General features: G+C 37.2%; 1 protein-coding gene across 1 annotated transcript in view; it reads right to left on the reverse strand.

Moving 5' to 3' along the window:
- SPATA6L (spermatogenesis associated 6-like) overlaps window positions 1-22,761 on the reverse strand; it is a 44,302-nt gene that overhangs the window by 4,245 nt on the left and 17,296 nt on the right. Inside the window, exons 4-6 of the mRNA XM_008578202.1 lie at window positions 20,199-20,251; window positions 4,956-5,033; window positions 2,140-2,379 (exon numbers count right to left, since the gene is read on the reverse strand). Of these exons, the coding sequence (XP_008576424.1) occupies window positions 2,140-2,379; window positions 4,956-5,033; window positions 20,199-20,251 (371 nt within the window). The remainder of the gene's footprint in view (window positions 1-2,139; window positions 2,380-4,955; window positions 5,034-20,198; window positions 20,252-22,761) is intronic.

A 22,761-nucleotide genomic window follows, 5' to 3' on the forward strand; every position in this document is an offset into this window, starting at 1 on the left:
TTCATTTTTTTTTTTTTCCTGGTGACTAGTTGGTACAGGTATCAAACCCTGGACCTTGGTATTACCAGCAAGCACCATGCTCTAACCAACTGAGCTAACCAGCCAGCCCTTTATTTCACAATCTTTTAAAACAGGACAGAGTTTCATGTTCCTAGACAGTTTGAGCAGTGCTGGCCTGGGGGTGGGTGGGTGTGGCAGGTTCTCCCTGACAGCAAGGGATTGCCGCAAGGTGACATTTCGGCCTTCCACATTCCCTTCCGGTCTGAGTGTCTATACTTTTGAAAAAAGAATAATTATAACTATATATAACTATAATAACTATAACTATATACTATATTATTTTACTTATGGAGACTAACCATATTTTCCTAAAGAAAAACTGGGCAACATGATCTGTAAACAGGTCAAAATACATGAAACAGGGACTCTTCCAGATTATTTACAACACAGAGTTGCTGGATTTTTTTAATCTTTTTTATTTCTGTTATTTTTTTTTATTTCAATAAGGCAGGTTATAATGTTACTTTTTATTCCACTTCAAGAAATATATTTATTTGAATTTATAGTTTTTACATTATCAAGTTCTCTAAATTTTAATGCTTCTACTTCTGGAAACATCACCTATCACTAGGAAATCTGGCTAAATAAAAGAATTAATATGTAAAAATCTCTTATAAAAGAGTATGGCACATAGTAAAAGCTGTATAATAATTTGTTACATATCAAGCAGGTTTTAATTCCCTAAGTAATGGACCAAGATTTTAAGATTATTTAGTTCATAATGGTATGGACTAAAATTATATTTTACAAAAATTTACATGGAATAGAATAAATTGGACTGTCCAATAAACTCCATTCAAAATATTTTTATGGAGCCATGTTTAAAGATTGGTTGCTAGATTTTTGACAGATATCTTTACCAGGGCCACCAAGAAGACAACAGCTGTTCTATCTTTCTGTATCTGTAGATAGATAGTATCTGAGGATAGCTGTTTCGTAGTTTCTAGCCAAACAGCTCTGTTCTGCCTACCAACCAACTCTTTAAGTTGGTTTTTTCTTCAAGGTCATCTTAACAGCACCTTGATTTTGACACTTACCACACTTAATAGCCTGTGACCTCAAGTCAAAATATCAATTTAGCAATCTGATGTTAACATTCTGGATTAAGTTCAGGAATGGTTGAACTTCACTGTAATAGTTAATGTTCTGGAGAATAAGTTATCACTTAGAACACGGAATGGTGTTCATTAAGAGGATGAAATAACAGAAAATGCTTTTAATGTTAACTGGAATATGTCAGGAAACTAATCTGTATATGCAGTATAATTACAACTTTGTGGAAAAATAAAGCCTATGAATATAGAAAAAGATGGAGAAAATGCATCAAATTAAATTTAACCATGATTTTATTATGCTGGTGAGGCTATGGGTAATTTTTTCTAGAATTTTTCAATATTTTCTATTACTTTGATAGTAGAAAAAATAATAAAGCCTATGAATATAGAAAAAGATGGAGAAAATGCATCAAATTAAATTTAACCATGATTTTATTATGCTGGTGAGCCTATGGGTAATTTTTTCTAGAATTTTTCAATATTTTCTATTACTTTGATAGTAGAAAAAATATTTTAAGGAGATTAAGAGAACTAGTGTAATTATATTTGGCCACTACTAAATCTAAGATGACTTTAATTAAGGCTTTGAGGACGGCACATCATTACTTCTTCCTACTTTTCCTGCTCTTCAAAGTATAGCCACTGAGCACCAATCTCATTAAGAAAACTCAAGCAGTTTTCTTAAAAACTGCTGAAGCTTTAGTTTTTGATTAATACAGAGCACATGCTAGTCTTTGTCATGAGTTTCCAACTGTCTCTTCACTGTTTCAAATAATGGCGAGTTACCATATGTAGACATCATACTCTGAATAATTTTCAAAAATTAAATATAGAAGTGGCTACCATTTTTGATCCAGTCCTCTGTACAAGACACCTTTAGAGCAGTTTCCTGACAATGACGCTGGAAATGAACATCATTTAATCACAGTTGCTACTCCATTTGAATTCCCTCTCTAATATAGCTTTTTGTTCTATCCACACCCTCACCATTCCAAAGTAGTCTGAAAAATAACTTTAGGCTCACATGTCTAACTACAAATGGAGGCTTGCTTCCTCCAGAGATTTTGAAATTATTTCCAAGGTTCAACTGAGCTGGCTGGTCCTGGAAGAAATGTCTGGTGGAATATGGAGAAGGTGACCGGGATAGCATTTCTCTGGGCTGTCTGTCAAGATTATTCTCCTTTGGCTTCATCTTTATATTACTTAAGGGGAATATTGGTCCATGTGATGTAGATAAAGGCCTTCGTGACTTATATCTTTCTCCCTGAAACCAAACAAAGAAACAACTTTGTTTAAATGGAAAAAAGAAGAAAATTCAATAGGCATATAACTATATTTAATTGAACTTTTAAAAGCGAAGGTAGAAGATTGAACGTCTCAGATTTACAAAACATGAATTTAAGGAAGGTCATTTCTCTCTTTTTTTTCCAGTTCAGCTTAACATCACTAGTATTTATAATTTGCTATTGTAATATATTTCAACGAATAACAGTGAGATTTATTTGTATAAAAGGAGAGAAAGTATCACACACCTCCCCCCTCCAAATGATAGATACGCAGATAATTTGGCATATACTTAGGTCCAGCAATTTCGTTTCAAGGAATTTATTATAAGGAAATAATTATGGCATATATAAATGTGGTGTATATTAAATGTACAAAATAAATATGGTGTATATTTAAAAAATACAATAGTTTAAAAATTAGAAACCAGTTGTCTTGGTAAGTGCGCAATTGCCTCTCAGCTGCAAACCCACCTCAGCTCTACAATACTGAGTCAGGGACTCTGCAAATCCACTTCGCTTTTCCAGCTGTTCTATTAGGCTCGGGCACTAGAGGGCACTAGAGGGAGACCGCAGGCTGGAGAAGACGGGGCTGGCTACTCGCAGTTCTCCCTTCTATTCCTGTTAGCATCACCCCAGCAAGCATTCTTCACCTTGGCAGCAGCAAATGGTTCCAGTTTAGTTTCTCCCCCATCATTCCAGAACCAGCCTCATCGCACCCCCTCAGGCATACCAGCACCACGTGGCCAAAGCCCCCTAATGACAGATTTGAGTCTAGACCCACTGGGACCTTCCTCCAAGCGCCTGTGGGACCCGCAGTGAGCAGTGCCCGGTGCCCAGGAGAGCGTCCCTCCCCAGAGTTCTGCATCCCATTTCGGGGGGTGGGGGTGGGGGTTCTCTTCATTAAGCGTCTATGTTCTTGATGATTCAACCTCTTGCGTTTGTTTCCCCAGCCCTGGGGGTGGAAGCTGTTTCCCGCAGTTACTGTCTGTGTCACTTCAGTGTTCCCCTTTCATCTTTCAGTCGTCCAACCCTTGTGTAGCCATTTTTTAACATTAAATCTTTCTGTTCAAAAAACAAGTATGGTTTGGTTTCCCAACGGAACCATGACTAATATATCAGGTAAGTGCTTAACAAAAGAAAAATGGCCAAACAAATCATGGTGCTTCCATGAGGGAATACTATGAAACCATGGAAGATGTCTGGCAGAAGAACACTTAAGGACATGAGAAATTGTTCATGATATATTAAGTGAAAATAGAAGAGCACAAAATAATATGTAGTGTATAGTATAATCCCAATCTTTTAAAATAAAAAGTGTGTGTGCATGCATGGTATATTCAAAAAATTAGTCATGCTTATCTCTAAATGGTAAGAATGACAGGCGATTTTTATTTTTATTTTGTCCTTTTTTTTGCATTTTCTAATTTTCTAAAATGTAATACTTTTGTTGTAAGGAAAAAGCAATAGAAATTATTCATTTAAAAAGTTAACACTTAACGGAAGACCTATACGAGGAGGTTAAAACAAGATTAAAATGGTGCAATGGAAAAGAATGAAAGTTAGACTGAAAAATCACCGTGAACACATCATAAATAAATTGGGAGAGAGTAGAGGGTAAATAAGGAAAACTAAAAATCAACTAATGCCTTCCTTAAAATTAATCATTGGAGCTCAGTTGGTTAAAGCACAGCCTTATAATCCCAAGGTCATAGGTTCAAATCCCACACCGGCCAGCTGCACCCCCCCTCCAAAAAAAATCTTAAAAAAAAATTAATCATTGGTCTCCCATTATATGAGTTATGACAGGAGAATTGATAGATTTGCACAGATTAGTGGCCCTTCTCATTTAGTACCCCTTAGCCTACCACCTATGTTTTCAAGGTATTATCCAGGACCACAGGTGATATTCAGGATGAGCATTTTGTTTCACTTATTGATTTTACTCTCCCTTGTTCCAAAGTATTTGAAGAAGCTTTACAAATTACCTTCATTCCGTCTCCATCTTGTTCTAGAAAGGATTTTAAATGGCTACAAAATTATGTACGAGGAGGTAAAAGAAAAACAGAAAGAAATCAGGGTGAAGGAGAAATTACAGTTGAAGAAGAGAGTAAAAGGGAGGTAGTGTTCATGGATGCCCTAAGACGCTTCATGCTTCACGGGCCACAAATACAACTCTGAGCATCAGCCTCAGCAAAAGAAAGAAGGAAACGCTATTGTGTGTAAGTTCGAAAGTCAAAAAACAAGAGTAAAAGTCAAACAACAACAACCAAAGCAAACTAACCTACTTAGTCAAACTTACTTGTGATTTTAGCTTCTGATCACCCTGCTCTACCCTCCACACCATGCTGACAAACACATATGCCGAACGTATTCACCCTAATGTGACAGGCTGAGCACATAGTTCGAATACAGAAATTCAAACTTAGCAAAGCTCTCCAGGTTTCTATTTGTTCAGTTGCCTCCAAACTTGGTAAACTGAAGTTGGACTAAAAATTTCTAAATTTGTAGAGAAAATTCCTGTTATTTCTATCACTGGCTTTTTGATTATACTTACAAGAAATCTGTTTCTGTGCAGAAGCACACATTCTCTGATGGCTGTCCTTGTAGAAAACTCTATTTTGGGAGCAATACCCTAAAAACAAAACAGCATAAAAGAAGGAAATGAAATTATTTTATCTTCTCCCATCTCATCCTAACTTGAAATCACATAAGAACCTAACTGCTCTTCTGTGTGGTTGGCATAATCCACACACATTATGAAAAACATATACGAAATAAGAATAGCCAAACACTTATGTAATATGTATTATGTATCAGACCCATGCCTAAGTACTTTGCATACATTAACTTATCTAATCCAAATACAACCCGGCGAGGTAGGTCCTAACAATATCCGCACTTAAGCACAGTTTAAGTAATTTGTCCATCGCATAATGGTAGAGCTGGTAACTGAACCCAGGCAGTTTGGCTCCAGTGTCCACGCTATCAGCTACTCTATTTGAAACACTGGACCATGGAATTGAATAAGATTACCTAGGGGAAATATCCGCACTTAAGCACAGTTTAAGTAATTTGTCCATCGCATAATGGTAGAGCTGGTAACTGAACCCAGGCAGTTTGGCTCCAGTGTCCTCGCTATCAGCTACTCTATTTGAAACACTGGACCATGGAATTGAATAAGATTACCTAGGGGAAGGGACAGATACAGGTTCTCCTTCCCTATCTACCTGCTTTGAAAGTCTTGCTTTATATCTTATACTAAATATTTATGTTCATTAGAGCTATTTCTAAACTCTTCACTTGCATTCATTAATGGCTACTTTTAAATATCTTTAATTGACACATAATAATTGTACATGTTTATGGGGTACAGTGTGCTGTTTCAATACATGAACACAATGCATAATTGTCAAATCAGGGTAACTGGCATATCCATCACCTCAGTTATTCATTATTTTTTTGTGGTGAGAACATTCATATTTCTATTTTTACTCAGTACCATACCATCTAAAATACCGTGTTATTTATATATATTTATGTATACCTTATCCTATTTAATTTTTATAATCCTATGAGGTAAGTACAATTGTTATCATCATAACAGGTGATAAAACTGAGAAATGGAGAAAACTGGAAACAATCCAAATGTTCTTCATGGGTGAACAGATAAACTATGGTGTACCTATATAGTAGAATCTACTCAATAATAACAAAGAACAAACTACTGACACACACAGAACTACATGGATGAACCTCAAAGGCATTATTCTAAAGAGAGAAGCAAGTTTGAAAAGGCTACATTCTGTATGATTTAATTTACGTGACATTCTGAAGAAGACAAAACTATGTAATGGAGAACAGACTAGTGGTTAGGGGTCACCTGAGGAAGATTCTTGGGGTGAAGGAACTGTTTTGAATCCTGATCATGATAGTAGTTTCACAAATCTATACATGTGTTAAAATTCACAGAAATGTACAGCAAAAAAGTCAGTTTTACTGTATGATGATTTTAAAAATACAATTATTTTTCTTAAAAAACCTGAAGCTTAGAGAGACATAAAGCAACTCTCCCAAGGTCATATGGCTTATAAATGGCCCAACAGGGATAGGACCTGGATCTGATTGAGTTATAGTGTCTCCAGCTGACCCCATCGACTCACCTGCAGTCCCTCTGAGCATGACCCCTCTCTGTGCTCTACTCTCCCCCAGGGAACCCCTGCCCTTTCTTCCTTCCCATCCAAATCTTTTCCATCTCTTAAAGCCTGGCCTCACTCTAACTCCTCCAAGTAACCCCAAAGTGATTTCTCTCTCCAGCCTCTACTATTTCATTTTCATTTATGTAACTTATACTCCAGGTGCTTCCAGAAAGGATTTGCACCAGCTGAAGCCCTAGAGGGAAAGGAAGCCAAGATGTACTGCATGCTTTCTACATGTGCCAAGTGCTGTTAGGGGCTTTCACATATGTGATCTCACTTAATCCTCACACAACCTGTGTAGCAAACAATTGTATCCCCATGTTACACATGAGGAACAGGCTGGTAAAGCCAGAATTTGAAACTCTGCCCGACTGCAAAGTCCACCTACTTTCTATTACCCCATGCTGCCTCTCCAGGGACCTCATGGATAAACTAGTCCTCTTGTTTCCTGTGCATTCCTTCATTCCTATGTACATTCATTCCTGTGCATTCACCTTGCCTACACAGCAAGTCCTTATAGAAACAACCTATATCTTTAGCTCCTTTTTTTTTTTTTTTTTGCCTCTAAAATGCACATTATTCCAGCAAGAGTTCAACCCTGGATTGACAACTCAAGAAAAGATTTCTGGCCTTCTAAACACAGAGGACCAGTTGCTGTACAGAGTCAGACAATCCAAGGGGACATTTGATAAAGAACGTACAATAATATGACGAGACCAGGCACATCTCCTGTTATCAAGATTGCCCACATGAAGAAGGTGGGGCGAGTTCCAGGGTCCACAGTGCTACTGGTAGAATCACAAGACCCTCATATGTGTGCCAATCCGCAGGTCTCCCATGGCCAAGTGGCCTGAGCCTGAACATGTCATCTCTTGAGCCACAGACTTGTGCAATCTTCTCATTGCCTCCTAGGGAAGCAGTATTAACTCTTGAAAAACAGCACAATAAATAATAACAGCCCTCACTTATTGTGCACTTAACTATATATTAGGTATCATGCTAAATACTATTCATATATTACATCATTTAACACTCACAATAATCCTAAAAGGAATGTACTATTACAGTCCCATTTTACAGATGAGAAAACTAAGGCACACAGAGATTAAGTAACTTACCCAAAGTTGCACAGCCATTAGTGACAAAACTGGGATTAAACCCAGACAATCTGACTGCACACTTAACCACTATACATGCAGCTGCCTAGGTTTCCAGATTCCTGATCCACTTTGCCTAGAGAGGAGGAGGGAAGTCCACTGCCAGTAAGGAATCCACACTGTGTAACACATTCTTATTCACCTTATATGACTTCCACTCCTTACAATGACTTACAGACAATAAAGAAGAATGTGGTTTTTTCATAGCGGTGCCACTTTCAGCATAACAGTTTGGAGATGAAACTGAGAGACTATATCTTGTCCAATCTCTTTAGCAATGAAATGATGGTGATGATAGATAGGTCAATAAAAGGATTTAGTAGGATTTTTCTCAAATCATTAAATATAGAATGGTGCCACTTTCAGCATAACAGTTTGGAGATGAAACTGAGAGACTATATCTTGTCCAATCTCTTTAGCAATGAAATGATGATGATGATAGATAGGTCAATAAAAGGATTTAGTAGGATTTTTCTCAAATCATTAAATATAGAAATCAAATCACTAAAGAAAAATATAAATTATTAACTAAAAGTTAATATTTTTTAAAAAATACTCTCTGCTCACTTTACAAATTCAGTCTTAACCTAACATGAGAACACATTAAATCCGCCCCCCCCCGCAAAATTCTTGACTTCACCAGGAAAAGAAAAAAAAAAAAAAAGACTGTTAAATTTAAGTAGTGAAATAAAACAAAATATGTAAATACAAAGAAAAAGTCACATTCTATTGGAGGAAATAAATTTAATTATTAATGAACTGATAAATTAAGAGAAAATAAAGTGAATAGCTTGCCTGCCCTGCACATGTAATTCATTCTCACTTCCTACAATAGTAATGAAAAGAAATAGGATACCGGGTGAAGTAAACACGAGAGAAGTGGCATCGTGCAGGGACTAAGAGCCCAAACCCTAAAGTCTGACAGGCCAGCACGAGAATTGAGAATCCCTGCTGCACCACTCATCAGCTCTGTGACCCTGAGTGCACTTCTGAAACTCCCCACATCAACTTCCCCACCCATAAAATGGGGGAAAGAATAGCAGCCACCTAACAAGGTAAAGGGGGATTCAACAACGTAATCCATGCAATGAGCTCAGTATCTAGTGCCTGGTATCTAGTGAGCACAAAATGAGAAGGAGCTATCATTAAAACGTTGGCAGTTGGTTTTATTTTGCTTTATAGGACATTTGAGAGAAATTGAGCCCCTCTATTGTTTTACAAATTGTTTAATATAGTTTGATCAACTTAATCGTAAGAATCAGTACTTTGCCTCTAATGCACAGAGATATTTCCATGCATTTTTAAAGCCCCCGTACTACCTGTATTTATAAATAACCTGTATTTATGATTACCTGTATTTATAAATAACTATAAATACAACTTCCTATAGGTTTTTCTTCCTATTTATGCCCATAAAGTTAAACAGACATAACACTTAAGAAAAATATAAAAAGCATGTTTCTCTTTGTCTTGATATTTAGGCAGATACTAGCCCAGTATCTGTAGATGGCTTTTATTTAACAGAATTTGGACAAAACAAAGTTAATATATTAGAGTATCCCCCACCTGATTCTCATCAATTTTTATTCATTTTTAGATTCTGAAGAGCAATATCACAGTAACTCAAAAAATAAGGGCAAGCATCTCACATGTACCATGGATATAAATGATACACAAAGATGATCTTGGAGGAAAAAAAATGGTTTCAATATTTACCAAACCATCGAAGATAATGGAGGGCTTAAAGCTTTGGTCATAGAAATTCTGATAGGGCAACTTTGATGAATGCTTGCTGTTTGAGGTATTAGAGTTAGAAGCTCTGTCATTGACTGTAGCTTCATAGAACAGAGACCCTGCATGCTATACATTCTGCACAATACTCTCAACAAAGTGGAGACAATAACATATCATTAAATAATAATAGCAATTCATGGGGCAGTAACAGAAAAATTGAGTATTAAATGTGCTTTTTATAATTCAAAAAGATGTGGTCCTTAAAATGGAGGTCATCTAAGTGACATAAAAGTTGAGAAAACTACCAGGATGGCTGCGGAGATAGAAATCATCACAGACAGCACCAAAATGGATATTTTAAATCTGGATTCAGATAAAGCCCCCCACACAAATTATCGACTGAATATCTGCTGTGTTTTTTTTTTTTTTTCCCCTTTTTGTCTTTTTTCGTGTCCGGCAACAGATCGCAACCCTCAGTGTCACGCCCGTACCGGACCGGGACCGGCAACGGGATCGCAACCCTTGGTGTTGCTCCCGCACCTCGCTCAGCCAGTGAGCGGGACCCGGTCTGTACGTGGGATCCGAACCCTCGGCAGGAGCGCCACCGCACTCCCAAGTGGCACACTGTAGCAGTGCGCCACCGGGCTGGCCCTATCTGCTGTGTTTTTTGAGATCCTTCAGTAATATCAATTTATGAGGCTTTGTCAGTTTCTCCTCTGTCAACAGAGGAGTGGATAAGGAAAATGGGGTATGTATACTCAGTGGAATACTACTCTGTCATAAAAATGAGTGAAATTCTGCTATTTGCAGCAACATGGATGAACTTAGAGAAACTTATGCTAAGTAAAATAAGCCAGGCACAGAAAGAGAAATGCTGCATGTCCTCACTCATAAGTGGGAGCTAAAATAAAGAAAGAAAAAAGGAAGGAAGGAAGGAAGGAAGGAAGGAAGGAAGGAAGGAAGGAAGGATTACGGTCATTGAAAGGTGGGGATTTTCAGAGGTGATTAGAATGTGAGGACTGTGCCCTTATGAATGAATTGACCGGTTCATGGAGTAATGGGTGTGGTTCTAATGGTTTTATAAGGAGAGTGAGCGAGCAGGTTAGTTTTCTCTTGCTCAGCCATTCCTCATGTGACACCCTCCATCTCTGTAGAGCCACCACCACCAAGGCCCTCAGCAAATGTGTTCCCTGGACTTTGAGCTTCCCAGCCTCTGAAACTGAAAGAAATAAATTTTGTTTTCTTCATAAATTACCCAGTTTCGGGTACTCTGCTGTAAGCAACAGAAATGGACTAATACACATATCATTTTATCATTACATAGCACTTTCCTTTTATTTCTCCTCTATATTACAGTTTATACTATTATATTTTTTGCAACGATTTGTGTAAGTTGATTCTATTAATTATGAATATTATTTCAGTGTGGTGAAGGGATACTACAAAATATTCGTTACCAAAAGAAGATCTTGAGTCTAATAGGATTGACAACTACTGAGCTGAAGGACAGAGAAGCTGCCATCTGAGCCATCCTTGTCCACACAGCCGGTGCTACAGAAGTGATTCGAACTGAGAGTGGTCCCTGCACAGAACAATCATCAGAAAGTAACTGTAGCCAACGAGGTCGTTTTGCTGTTTGATGACTGTCATCTTGCTTGTGAGAAGAATTCTGATGAGGGTTTTTTTGGTTTCTTTCTGGGGGGGGGAGCACTTCAACTGTAGGAAATAATTTACCTTACATCAAATAATATGATGGATGGATTAATTTCTTCTTCCTACTTATTTCATTTAATATGAATGTGTAGATTCCAATGGGGAAAGAATCAAAATACAAAAAAAAGTACTTTATGTTTTTTTTATCATAATATCATTTCTTTCTACTCTTGTCCCCCCAGACATGCTCCAGCCACAACAGACTGATGACGTCCACGTACTTCCACGGATTATGCTCTTCCTTCCTTCTCATCTTGTTGAGATCCTATTCATCTTTCAAGTTTCACTCTAATTGTCTTATATTTTCTCCAACCCAGCAGATCTAAAAGAGAACTCTTGATTTTCTGCCACAGATCAGCTCTGCCCTCGCCTTCTCACCTGAGAAACCAGCACCAGTTGCTCAAGCCAAAAATTTAGGCTTCACCTCCTGAATTCCACTCTTTCTCTCACTCCTTACATCAATCCATTCGCAAGTCTTGCTGACTCTGTCTCCAAAATAAATCTAAAATCTGTCCCGTTCTCTGCATCTTCACAGCACCTTGACCCCGGCCCCACCACCTCCCTCTCTCTTGCACCAAGCCATGGCCTCCTAGTTGATCTCCTGCTTCCTGTCTCTCTGGACTCTAATCCAGTCTCCACACACTTTATGTTTTAAATATATCAGTCTGTGCCTTTTACCTGCTTAAAACCATCCAATAGTCTTCCCATCTGTAGTGGATTGAATTATGTCCCCCTAAACTCCCTGAAGCTTGAAGTGTGTCCCTCAAGTTTTATGTGTTAGGAACTTGGCCCCCACTGTGACTGTTAAGAGGGTGGGAAATCCTATTATGGTCATTGAAAGGTGGAGCTTTGAAGAGGTGATTGGATTGTAGGACTGCGTGGTAGTGAGTGGATTAAAAATGGTGGTCACGAGTGTGGTTCTGAGGGCTTTAAAAAAAGAGAAGGGTCTGTCTCTTTCTCTGCTCTCTCCGCTCCCACCATCTTGCAATATGAGACCTCTGGGTCATTGTTGCCACCACCAGGTGGACTTTGGATCTCCCAGCCTCAGAAACTGTAAGCAATAAATTTCATTTCCTTTATAAATAACCTAGTTCAAAGTATTTTGTTATAAGTAACAGAAATGGACTAATACACCATCCTATTAGAATAAAATCTAAGCATCTTACTCGAGCCTTCAAGACTCTATGCAATGAGGCCTCTAATCGCCTGTTTCACTTACTACAACTCTCCCCCTTGATCCTTCCCTGTCATCCCTGCTGCCCTTCTTGTGGTCCCTCAAACACACCAACTTTACCTCTAACTTGGAGTTTTTCCCTACTCTTCTTCTCCCTGTAATGGTCCTTCCCCAGATCTCTGCATGGTTGGCTCCCTCCTATCGAATAACAGGCTTGTTTTAAATGTCATCTCATCAGAAAGGTGGCAACCCAACTCAAAGGAGCATTCCTTCCCTGCCTACTCTCTATCACATCAGCCTGTTTTTTTTGTTTTTTTTTCCTTTTTTTTTGTCTTTTTTCGTGTCCGGCAACGGATCACAACCCTCAGTGTCACGCCCGTACCGGACCGGGACCAGCAACGGGATTGCAACCCTCGGTGTTGCGGCCGCACCTCGCTCAGCCAGTGAGCGGGAACTGGTCTGTATGTGGGATCCAAACACTCGGCGGGAGCGCCGCCACGCTCTCAAGCGGCGCACTATAGCAGTGTGCCACCGGGCCGGCCCTCATCAGCCTGTTTTACTTTCAACATAATATTTATCACTGATACTTCTGTTCATGTATTTATTTATGATCTGCTTCCATAAATGCCCCATGAAAGCAGTGACCTTGTCTTTTCTGTTCATTACTCTATTTCCGGCAGGGCTATCCCTAGAAAGAACTCAGAGCGGTTCAACCAGTACAGGGCCCAGCCAAGACAACCACATCTGAAAAGGGGCCACACGGTCAGCATCTTTCACAGGCCTCTTGACATATCATTAAAGACAGACACTTTAAAACTGAACTTCAGTGATATTCAGAAAAGTGTGGTGAAGTGCAGCCTCCTGGATACTGCCCTTGAAGCTGTGGAACAGTGTCTGTAACACAGAGAGAACCTGATACATGCTTCTTGAATGAATGAACGAACCTGAGGATTAAAACGAGATAACTTACTTAAGAGCCTGCTTATATTAGCCACTCAGTATGTACTAATTACCCTCTTCTTCTTTTTTTTTCGTGGCTGGTCAGTAAGGAGGTCCGAACCCTTGACCTTAGTGTTATCAATACCCCACTCTAACCAACTGAGCTAACCAGCCAGCCCTAGTTACCCTCTTTGACTCAATTTCCACAACTGTAAAAAAAAGAAAGAGATCAAATATTTACTAAAATCTTTTCCAACTGTCTTACTCTTCATTTTTCAATAATTTCTTTGTATTCGTACATTTAAGAAATATTCCTTGAGAATCCACTATGTATCAAGAGTTATAGACACTGGATGTACACTTGTGAACAAAATGAATATAATTTCTGCCTTCCTCGAGCTTATAGTCTATAAGTATTAAAAATTATACAAATAAATGTATAATTAAAAATTATAAGTGCCATGAGTTAAAAAAAAAAAAAGTAGGTTCCATGAGGTTGAATTACTGAGGGTTAAGAGGAGGAAGGGGGAGGAGATTAAGAGGATGGAGGGGAAGCAGGTGTAAGGTGAGTGTAATTCTAACATCAATTTTCTGCTTAATTTATTAGTCTCCTCCCAGCCTCCTTTTTCATCATCTCTCCTTTCACAGTGCCCCCTGTGATGGGCATGATCTGCCCACCTTTGTTGGTCAAAGACAGACTCTTCCTCCATCCAGGAACTCTGAAGCGCAACCTGAAAATGGAAAACGATGTGCCAATTTCTTCACCTATCACTAGCAACAAGACACAACTTTCTACTGAAGCTTACAGTACAGTGGTTAAGAATTCAAGTTCTATGGTCACACAGAGCTGGGTTTAAATCCTTACTCTACCACTTACCAGATATGTGACCCTGAGCAAATTACAGAAACTCCTCAACTTCAGCTTCCTCTTCAGGAAAGTGTAAAAATCATCACAGTACCAAGCCCTAGGGCTAGTGTGAGGACAAATGACAAATGCATGTAAAAGTGCATATCACAGTGCCTGACATTACCTGCCATTATCATGACTGTTCTATGACACCAGTCCAACAGTGGTCCCATCACTATTCTGGTCTCTATGACTGTCATTACGTTCCTACTGGGAACAAGCACCTAGATGCATGGTATGACACTATACTTTGGGCTTTTCCTTTTTCCCATCATAAGTTTTTGTCTAGTTCTTGTCACTGCATCCAAAATAACTGCTACTAAATTGTTATTCCTATATTTAGGAGGAATTTGTATAAAAACAAGAGGTCAGAGATTTTGAAGTGAGCTCATTCACTATCTTTGGAATCACAGGAATACAAATAGACTGAAACAGGGTTAGACAAATAAACAGAAGGCCATAAAGCTTCTCAAATAGTCTCTCTGGTGTAGTCATTTTCCAGAGATCCAAACTGCCACCCAGTGTGAAAGTATCAGAACACCAAAGAGATGTGCAGCAAGAGCCTTGGTTATAAATAATAAACACATTCACGGCCAGTTAGGCCTCACAGGCCAAGTGAATTGTCTGAAAGAACTTAGTGTTATTAATAGGCTAAGGCAAAGACAGTGCCATCATCGATGCCATCAATGAGCAATTTTTCACCAAAAAAGAAAACAAATGAGACTTCCAGAGAATAACAATTTTAATAATAACACCGGTTTGAGAAACATCCAACATTTATAGAGAATTGACAACGTGCTTTCAGATAAAGGATCTCATTTGATTTCCTCTTTATAGATAAGGAAACTGAGGCTCAAAGAATTTAAGACACTTGTCATGATGTTACATAGCAAAGTAGGAATTCAAAACCAGATCAGCTGAGGTAGGAGTTCTTTACTTGCTGAAGCCTAGTAAGCCTCACTATTGAAGAGTAAAATCAAGTTCTGATTAAGTGAATAGGTGTCCTCTAAAATAGGATTTTACAACTGGACTGAACACATATGACTTATGCAAAGTAAAAGTATTCATTAATGAGGTTAATAAAAAGAAAGCACCAAGCTCACTGCTGAACAGAATTGCACCACCCCACTGTGTCCATTCACTTTTTCCCACCTTTGTAAACTGAATAACCAAAGGGGTCTTTATTTCTTGAAAGCAAAATCATGGAGCCTCTTCATTCTTCAGTAGTAAAGCCATATGCAAATCTGATTATTACTTGTATTATTAATTTATATTGTTAACTTAATGGTCATAATATGTCTTTTGAATATAATAAGTGTGTTTGAAAGCAATGTGAAAAAATACCAAACAATACAGTAATATCTACAGCAAAACGAAAAGGTAACAATTCAGCCAATGAAGAAACTGATCCCTGAGAATCCAAATGTGGCCCATGTGACCCCAGATGAGACAAATCGTTTTATCCAATTAGTTACTACCAAGGAGCAGCAGATAGTGAGGGCTCACTGCCAGCACTAGGTGCCTGGTGCTACCAGCATCATACCAGGAAGACTGACACAGTGTAGACTGTGCGAAGTACACCCTCAATAATATATGCTGAAAAAGTTAATGGATCGATCTGCACTGCATCTGAAGCTGAGTAAAATTAATCGTTTTGAGCAATTCAAATTTAATTCCACTAACGTTACAATTTGAAATTGAAGGATTGCGGACAGAAAGAAAACAAGTACAATAAAGCTCCCATTTTGCTTCTAACTCTTCAGTTATAACCAGTATGCATGAGCCCAGCTTGAACATCTCCAATCATCATTGTTTTCAAACAACTGTGCTTGCAACCTCTTCACAAACGGATTTCTGATCACATGAAAAACATATGGCAGTCCAAGATGTATTAAATTTCAAAACATAAGTTGCAGAATATGTACATCAACATGTATATACACATACACCCATACATACTAAATATATTTAGTATATACATTTATATATTTATATATTTAGCATATATAGGATTGTGTGTGTGTGTGTGTGTATTTTAGGGTTGGTTGAATATAAAAGTGCATTATACATACTGAATGCATTTTAAAAGGTCTAAAAAGATATATAACAAATCATCAATAGGAATTATCTGTTGGGGGTTGTTAATAAATGGGTCTTTTGACTTTTTATTCTTTACACTTTTATTTTAGTCACAATTTTTACAGCGAGACTATTTAGGTATTGGCTAATTTTTTTTTTAATTTTTGCAAAATTAAATAAGACAGCATGGGTATGCTTCTACTTTATTAGCATGCTAAAATATAACTTTCCAGTTAGCAGTGATGTATATTTGAACATAAAATTGGGTCAAATAAGAAAAAAAACTCAATGCCCTGATTTTAGCCTGTCACTTTTAGTCTGAAAAACATTCAGCGAGCATTTCCAAAAAATAGATAAGAGGCATCTGCTCTGTTCTACCTAAGAAAGTAATGACATATCCAAGTGTGTCTGCCTATCACTAGATTCATAGAGAGTGGGGTTCCTGTCTGTTCCCAGTGCCTGCCCTTGTCAAAGAACCAAGAAGCAGAAAAAAGAACTATAGACTCCTGGGGCACCATACTTCACTGTGGCCCTTGACCTGCTCCAGTGATATCCATAGCAGGCAGGGCTACAATCCGCATAAAAAGCCTCCACAGACACCTCTGTTTTAGCTGAGGCATCTGCCATGCTCACTTTCCTTCTCCCATGTCTTCTTAAGAAAAAGAAAAGTTCACACAATAAAATATCAAAATGCAACAAAACAGAGGAAATATATAGGTAGTGAACATAACTGATTAAAAACTTCAGTAAAAATATCAGGAATTTATACCAAAATATAATGGTTATATCCAGACATTGCTCCACAAGTAATCAAAGGACACTGACAGTCACTTTAAACAGAAGGAAAAAAAGAAAACAAATCATAATATGAGAAAATAGAAATTTTTAAGAAGAAAATTATAAATTTAAGGTTATCACAAATAATATCTAAAAAGAAGGGACCATAAAATATGGTAAAATATATTTTAAAGAAATTATTACATACCTTGTAAACATAATGAAACCAAATGATAATATCCAGCATTAACTGGGACATGGGGAATGGGCACGCTATGCACTACTGGATGTAGTAGAAGTAATGGAAACTTACTGGGGATCAGTTTACCCCTGGTTTACAAGACACAGTTCAATCTAGTAATTCTATTCTTCGTAAATATACCAAGTGAGAAAAACAATTTTTATAAAAATGTGAAAGACAAGACAGAGAAAATCTTAAATGCTCAACAATATCAATTTAAAGATAACAACACTATGGAAAAATACATAGCTATTGAAAAATGACAAGCAAACCACAGTAGCATTGAAAAGTAAGAAAATATTATATATACATTGTTTATAGACCTATAAAAACATATAAGTGAATTAATGAAATTTTTATAGCTATCAAAAATAATGATGTAAGAAATAATAAGAAAAAAAGAAAACAACAAGAAAATGATGATGTAGAGCTATGCTTCTAGAAATAACAATATAACAGTGACATATAATGGGGGAAAGCTAGTAACAAAGAAAATGTATGTGACCCTATGTAAAAATTGCATATCTATATGTTCTTCTATCTACAGAGAAAGATCAAGAAACAGTCACCAAAATATAAATAAAGGTTCTCTCAGGATGATGTGATTTGGGAGATGCTTTTTACAACAAGTAAAAACTACGAAGCTATTTTCATTTCGAGAAAAGAAAAAGGCAGAAATGTGTAATAGCAAAGATGAGAAGATAATTTTCTGAGTTTTAGGTACACACACACACACACACACACACACACACACACACACACACACACACACACACCCCTATGCAGACAACTCTAAAATCACCAAAAAGCCACACTGAGAGACTACAGTAGTCCCCCCTTATCCAAGGGGGTTACTTTCCAAGACCCCCAGAAGATGCTTGAAACCACAGATAGTACCAAACCCTATACATATTATGTATGAATTTCTTTTTCCTTCTTTACGATTTCACGGATAAAGGATTCATTCTTACTTGTAGATCTTAGGAACCTCAGCATATGATTTTTTTTCTTTCCTTATTAAGTCAACAATGTTCGCTTTTTCACTTAAAGGAAGTACTTTACAGCCTCTCTTTGGCATATCTGAATTGCCAGCATCACTACTCTTGTGCTTTGGGGCCATTATTAAGTAAAATAAGGGTGACTTAAACAAACACTGCAATATTGTGACAGTGGATCTAATAACCCAGGTAACTACTAAGTGATTAATAGGTTGGGAGTGTCTACAGCATAGATTCACTGGACAAAGGGATGATTCACATCCTGGGCAGGACAGAGCTGGAGAGCGTGAGATTTTATCACACTGCTCACAGTAGTGTGCAATTTAAAACTTAAGAATTGTTTATTTCTAGAATTTTCCATGTAATATTTTCAGACCTCAGTTGCTTGGGGGTAACTGAAACTGAGGAAATTGAAACCACGGGTAAGGAGGGACTCGCATTCACAAGAACTGGTGCTACCAGGTGGCACGTTCTACTCTCTCTCACCAGCTCAGGTCTTATGTCACTCAAGACACACCACAAAGCAAAAGCACCACAGAACAATTTCCTCCTGAAGTCCCATGATTCTAGCACAAGGGTCACAAACTTTTCTTGTAAAGGGCCAAACAGTAAGTATTTTAAGCTTTGCAAACCATCTGATCACAACTACTCAACTCTGTCACTGCACTGAAAAAGTAGCTTTAGACAGTACTTAAATGAATAAGCATGGCTGTATTCCACTAAAACTTTATTTATGGATGAGATGATGAAATTTGAATCTCACATAATTTTCACATCACTAAATATTATTGTTTTAAAAACTTTTTCCAATCATTTTAAAATGTAAAAACACTTTGACAGTTCCTCAAAAAGTTAAACAGAATTATCATATGACCCAGCAATTCTATTTCTAGGTATATACCTAAGAGAACTGAAAGCAAATACTCACACAACAATCTGTACATGAATATTTATAACAGCGTTATTCATAATATCCAAAAAGTAGAAACAACCCAAATGTCCACAAATTGACGAATGCATGAACAAAATGTGGAATATCCATACAAAAGAATATTATTCAGGCATAAAAAGGAATTAAAATCTGATACATGCTACAACATGGCTGAACCTTAAAAACATTATGCTAAGTGAAAGAAGCCAGACATAAAAGGCCACATATCACAGGCTTTCATTTATATGAAATGTCCAGAATAGGCAAATCATTAGAGACAGAAAGTAAATCAATGATGGTCAGGGGCTGGGGGAAGCAGGAAATGGGAACTGATTGCTAAAGAGTATGGATTTTCTTTTGGGGTAATGAAAATGTTCTGGAATTAGATAGAGGTGATGGTTGTACAACCTTGTGAAGATACTAAAAACAAATGAAGTGTACATTTGAAAATGATAAATTTTACAGTATATGAATTGTATTGTAATAAAAAACATAGAACCCATTCTTAGCTCGCAGGCCATACAAAAATGGACTATGGGCTGGATTTGGCTGAGGGCTATAGTTTACCAACCCTGTTCTAGCATCTAACAGAGAAGATGGCTTTGTGCCTTACACACACTTATCACAAATTTAGAACATAACCAAAGGCTAAACCTTGGAAGAAGCTGAGCCAGGACTGAAAAAATTATTTGGTGATAATTAGATAGAGTTACAAAAAAATGAAAAGTCAAAAAGCCTGTTTAAGTTATGCTCACTGCCACTAAACCCCATAAAGTTACTCTTCTGAAAGTAGACAAAATTCAGTAGATTGATAAGGGAAAAAAAGTATATGGTACATGAACGTATAAAGTTATATGTTATTTAAATGCACAACTTTTAAATACCAGTCCCCATTCTGTCATTCCAAAATCCTTTTTAAATTGAATTAAGCTAATTTAGAAATGCATTTACTGGCACATTACCTGGAGACACTAGCTGTATTAATTCAAACCTGGTTACGAAGCCTAAAAGGAAAAAATGAGATTTTAACTCAGAAAAGTGCCACAGTTTTTCATTAACTGCTAAGTTTAAAACTATGATAACATCCCATTTACACTATTAATAATAATAATTAAAAATAAGTGTCATACCAACAACAACTCAGGTGTCCCCAGACTTAATAAATTGAGGGAGTGGGGTAAGAGTAACAGTACTGAAAATATAACTTCACCTCCGGAAAATTGCTGACAAAACTGTTACAACACTTTGTCTCTTAAAAGTGTATTCAGAGCACTAAGAAGACAATTCACTTTACATCTTAAAAATTCAAATTACAATTGTTATCCATTAACACATAAAATTTTATCTTGCTTAAAACAGTGTGATATATGACTACACAAATTAGACAAAATACAACTTTTAAAATATTTCTTGAGTTCAAAATATATTTAGAAATAGTGAACCCATGTATAATGTCCACAGGACAAGAACAAAATACAAACCTGAAAGAGAACTTAAGACAAATGATATAACAGTAAAAAATCAATAAAGACAACTCCCACAAAATAATATTAGAAGTGAAAACATTTAAAAATAGACAATAAAATTAAAATTCACACTTTGTAGACTTATGAAAAATATATGAATGCATGAAGACAAAACTTTAAATGCCAAGAAACATAAAAGCCAAGATGGCCTAAAATTTTAGGCTTTCAAAATGGGAGAAGGGAATATATATTTGCCAACCATCACACTAATTTGTTTTAAGTTCTAAATTCCTTATGTTCAATTAACTTCATCACAACCCTATGAGTTCAGTATAATGACTGTTGTCATTTTTACAATTGAGGAAACTCAAAGAGGAAAATATACTATGGCGGGCAAAGTCACATAGTTAATAGTGACAGGAGTGTATTTGAACCCGTATGGTCTGCTCCCAGGGCCTATGCTCTTACCCACAGGATACTTCACTGAAAAATCCCACTCTTCCACAGAACAAGTTAATTAGGATGCTTTATAAAATACCTACAGCTTTTAATTACCTGCTGGAATGACATAACATACTTCAAAATATCAAGGACAGAGTAAATCACTAATAAGTGACCTACAGAACTATGCTCATGTTCTCTTAATACTTCGGTCCATCACCCAAGGTTAATATTTGGGAATGAAAATGAAAAGATCCTAATTCTTGTATGATTATTTGAAATGCGGAATTTTTTCTTGGATTTAAAGAGGCTTGAAGGAATCAGCATTCTTATGGATGTGACCCATCTCAGAGAGATGCTTCACCCTCCTTTTTCCTAAGATCCAGGTGGACATGTTAATGTTAAATGCAGTATATCAACTTGGGTTTTACATCTATTTTTAAAAGGACAAATTTCAAAGGCTTCATTTCTGTGGGGGGTGTTTTATACCCAATTTCTTTGATGTCTTCCTGAGACACACAGGGTTAGTGCTCAAAGAAATATATTTAAACCTGATAATTTAGAAAACAGCTTATTGTGGAGACCTTTTGAGACTGTTTTTTCTCAGACTCCTCTTCCTTAATCTGCCACTGTTGTTGCTCCACGTTGTCTCTGGGCCTTTTCTGTGCTTACTCCCTGGACCATGTCATTCATTTGAGTCTTAATTAAAACCTACAGGCTGAAGACTCTTCAATCTCTATCAACAGACCACATCTACTTTTTCCTGAGCTTCAGAATCTTACATATGTCACTACTGGACATCTCCATTTGGATGTCCCACTGACATCCCAAATTCAACCTGTCCAGAGTTAAACTACCCCCATACCAACTCCTCTTCCTGAGTCTCCAGTGTCAGTGAACAGCATGAATAGGAATCAGGGTTTTCTGTGGATGCTGTGCCGTAAGAGTATGCCTACATCTAATAAAATCCTTCAAAGTCCCACTCACTGTTTCTGATTCTTCCACCTTACCTTAACCTTTCATTCCTGTCAATTTTCTAGTTCCTTATTATCCATCTGGCTTTCTCAGCCATTGCCTTACTGCTCTGCCATTCTGTTCTGGAACACCTGCTCAGTAACTACCCTACCTCTGTAGGCAATGACTCACTCTCTGTCTAATTTCAAACTCCTTAACCCACCTGGTATGTCAGCCTGGTACCTAGCCTACTTCTGGTTCTGTCCTCTAACAAGCATTGCCTCCACTCACCTGGTACTTGCTTCTTTCTGTTCCTTTCTCTACATTTTGCTATTATCTGTGACCTTGGTCCTAATTCTTTCAACTGAGTGAAATCTCAGTTGAAAATTTCATAAAGCTTAAGAATGTAATTAAGAATCATACCATCCACTAACTTTTCACTTCAATATACTAGTGGAAAAAAACCCAAAAAACAAAACATACTACACCTAAAGCAAACAGAAGGAAGAAAATAATAAAGATTAAGCAGAAATTAATGAAATAGAGAAGAAAAAAACAATAAAGAAAATCTATGCATCCCAAGTTGGTTCTTTAGAAAGATCAACAAAATTGACAAAACTTTAGATAACTCATTTGAAATGGACAAATTCCTA

Source organism: Galeopterus variegatus, unplaced genomic scaffold, assembly GCF_000696425.1.
Source record: "Galeopterus variegatus unplaced genomic scaffold, G_variegatus-3.0.2 Scaffold1642, whole genome shotgun sequence".
Lineage (NCBI taxonomy): Eukaryota > Metazoa > Chordata > Mammalia > Dermoptera > Cynocephalidae > Galeopterus > Galeopterus variegatus.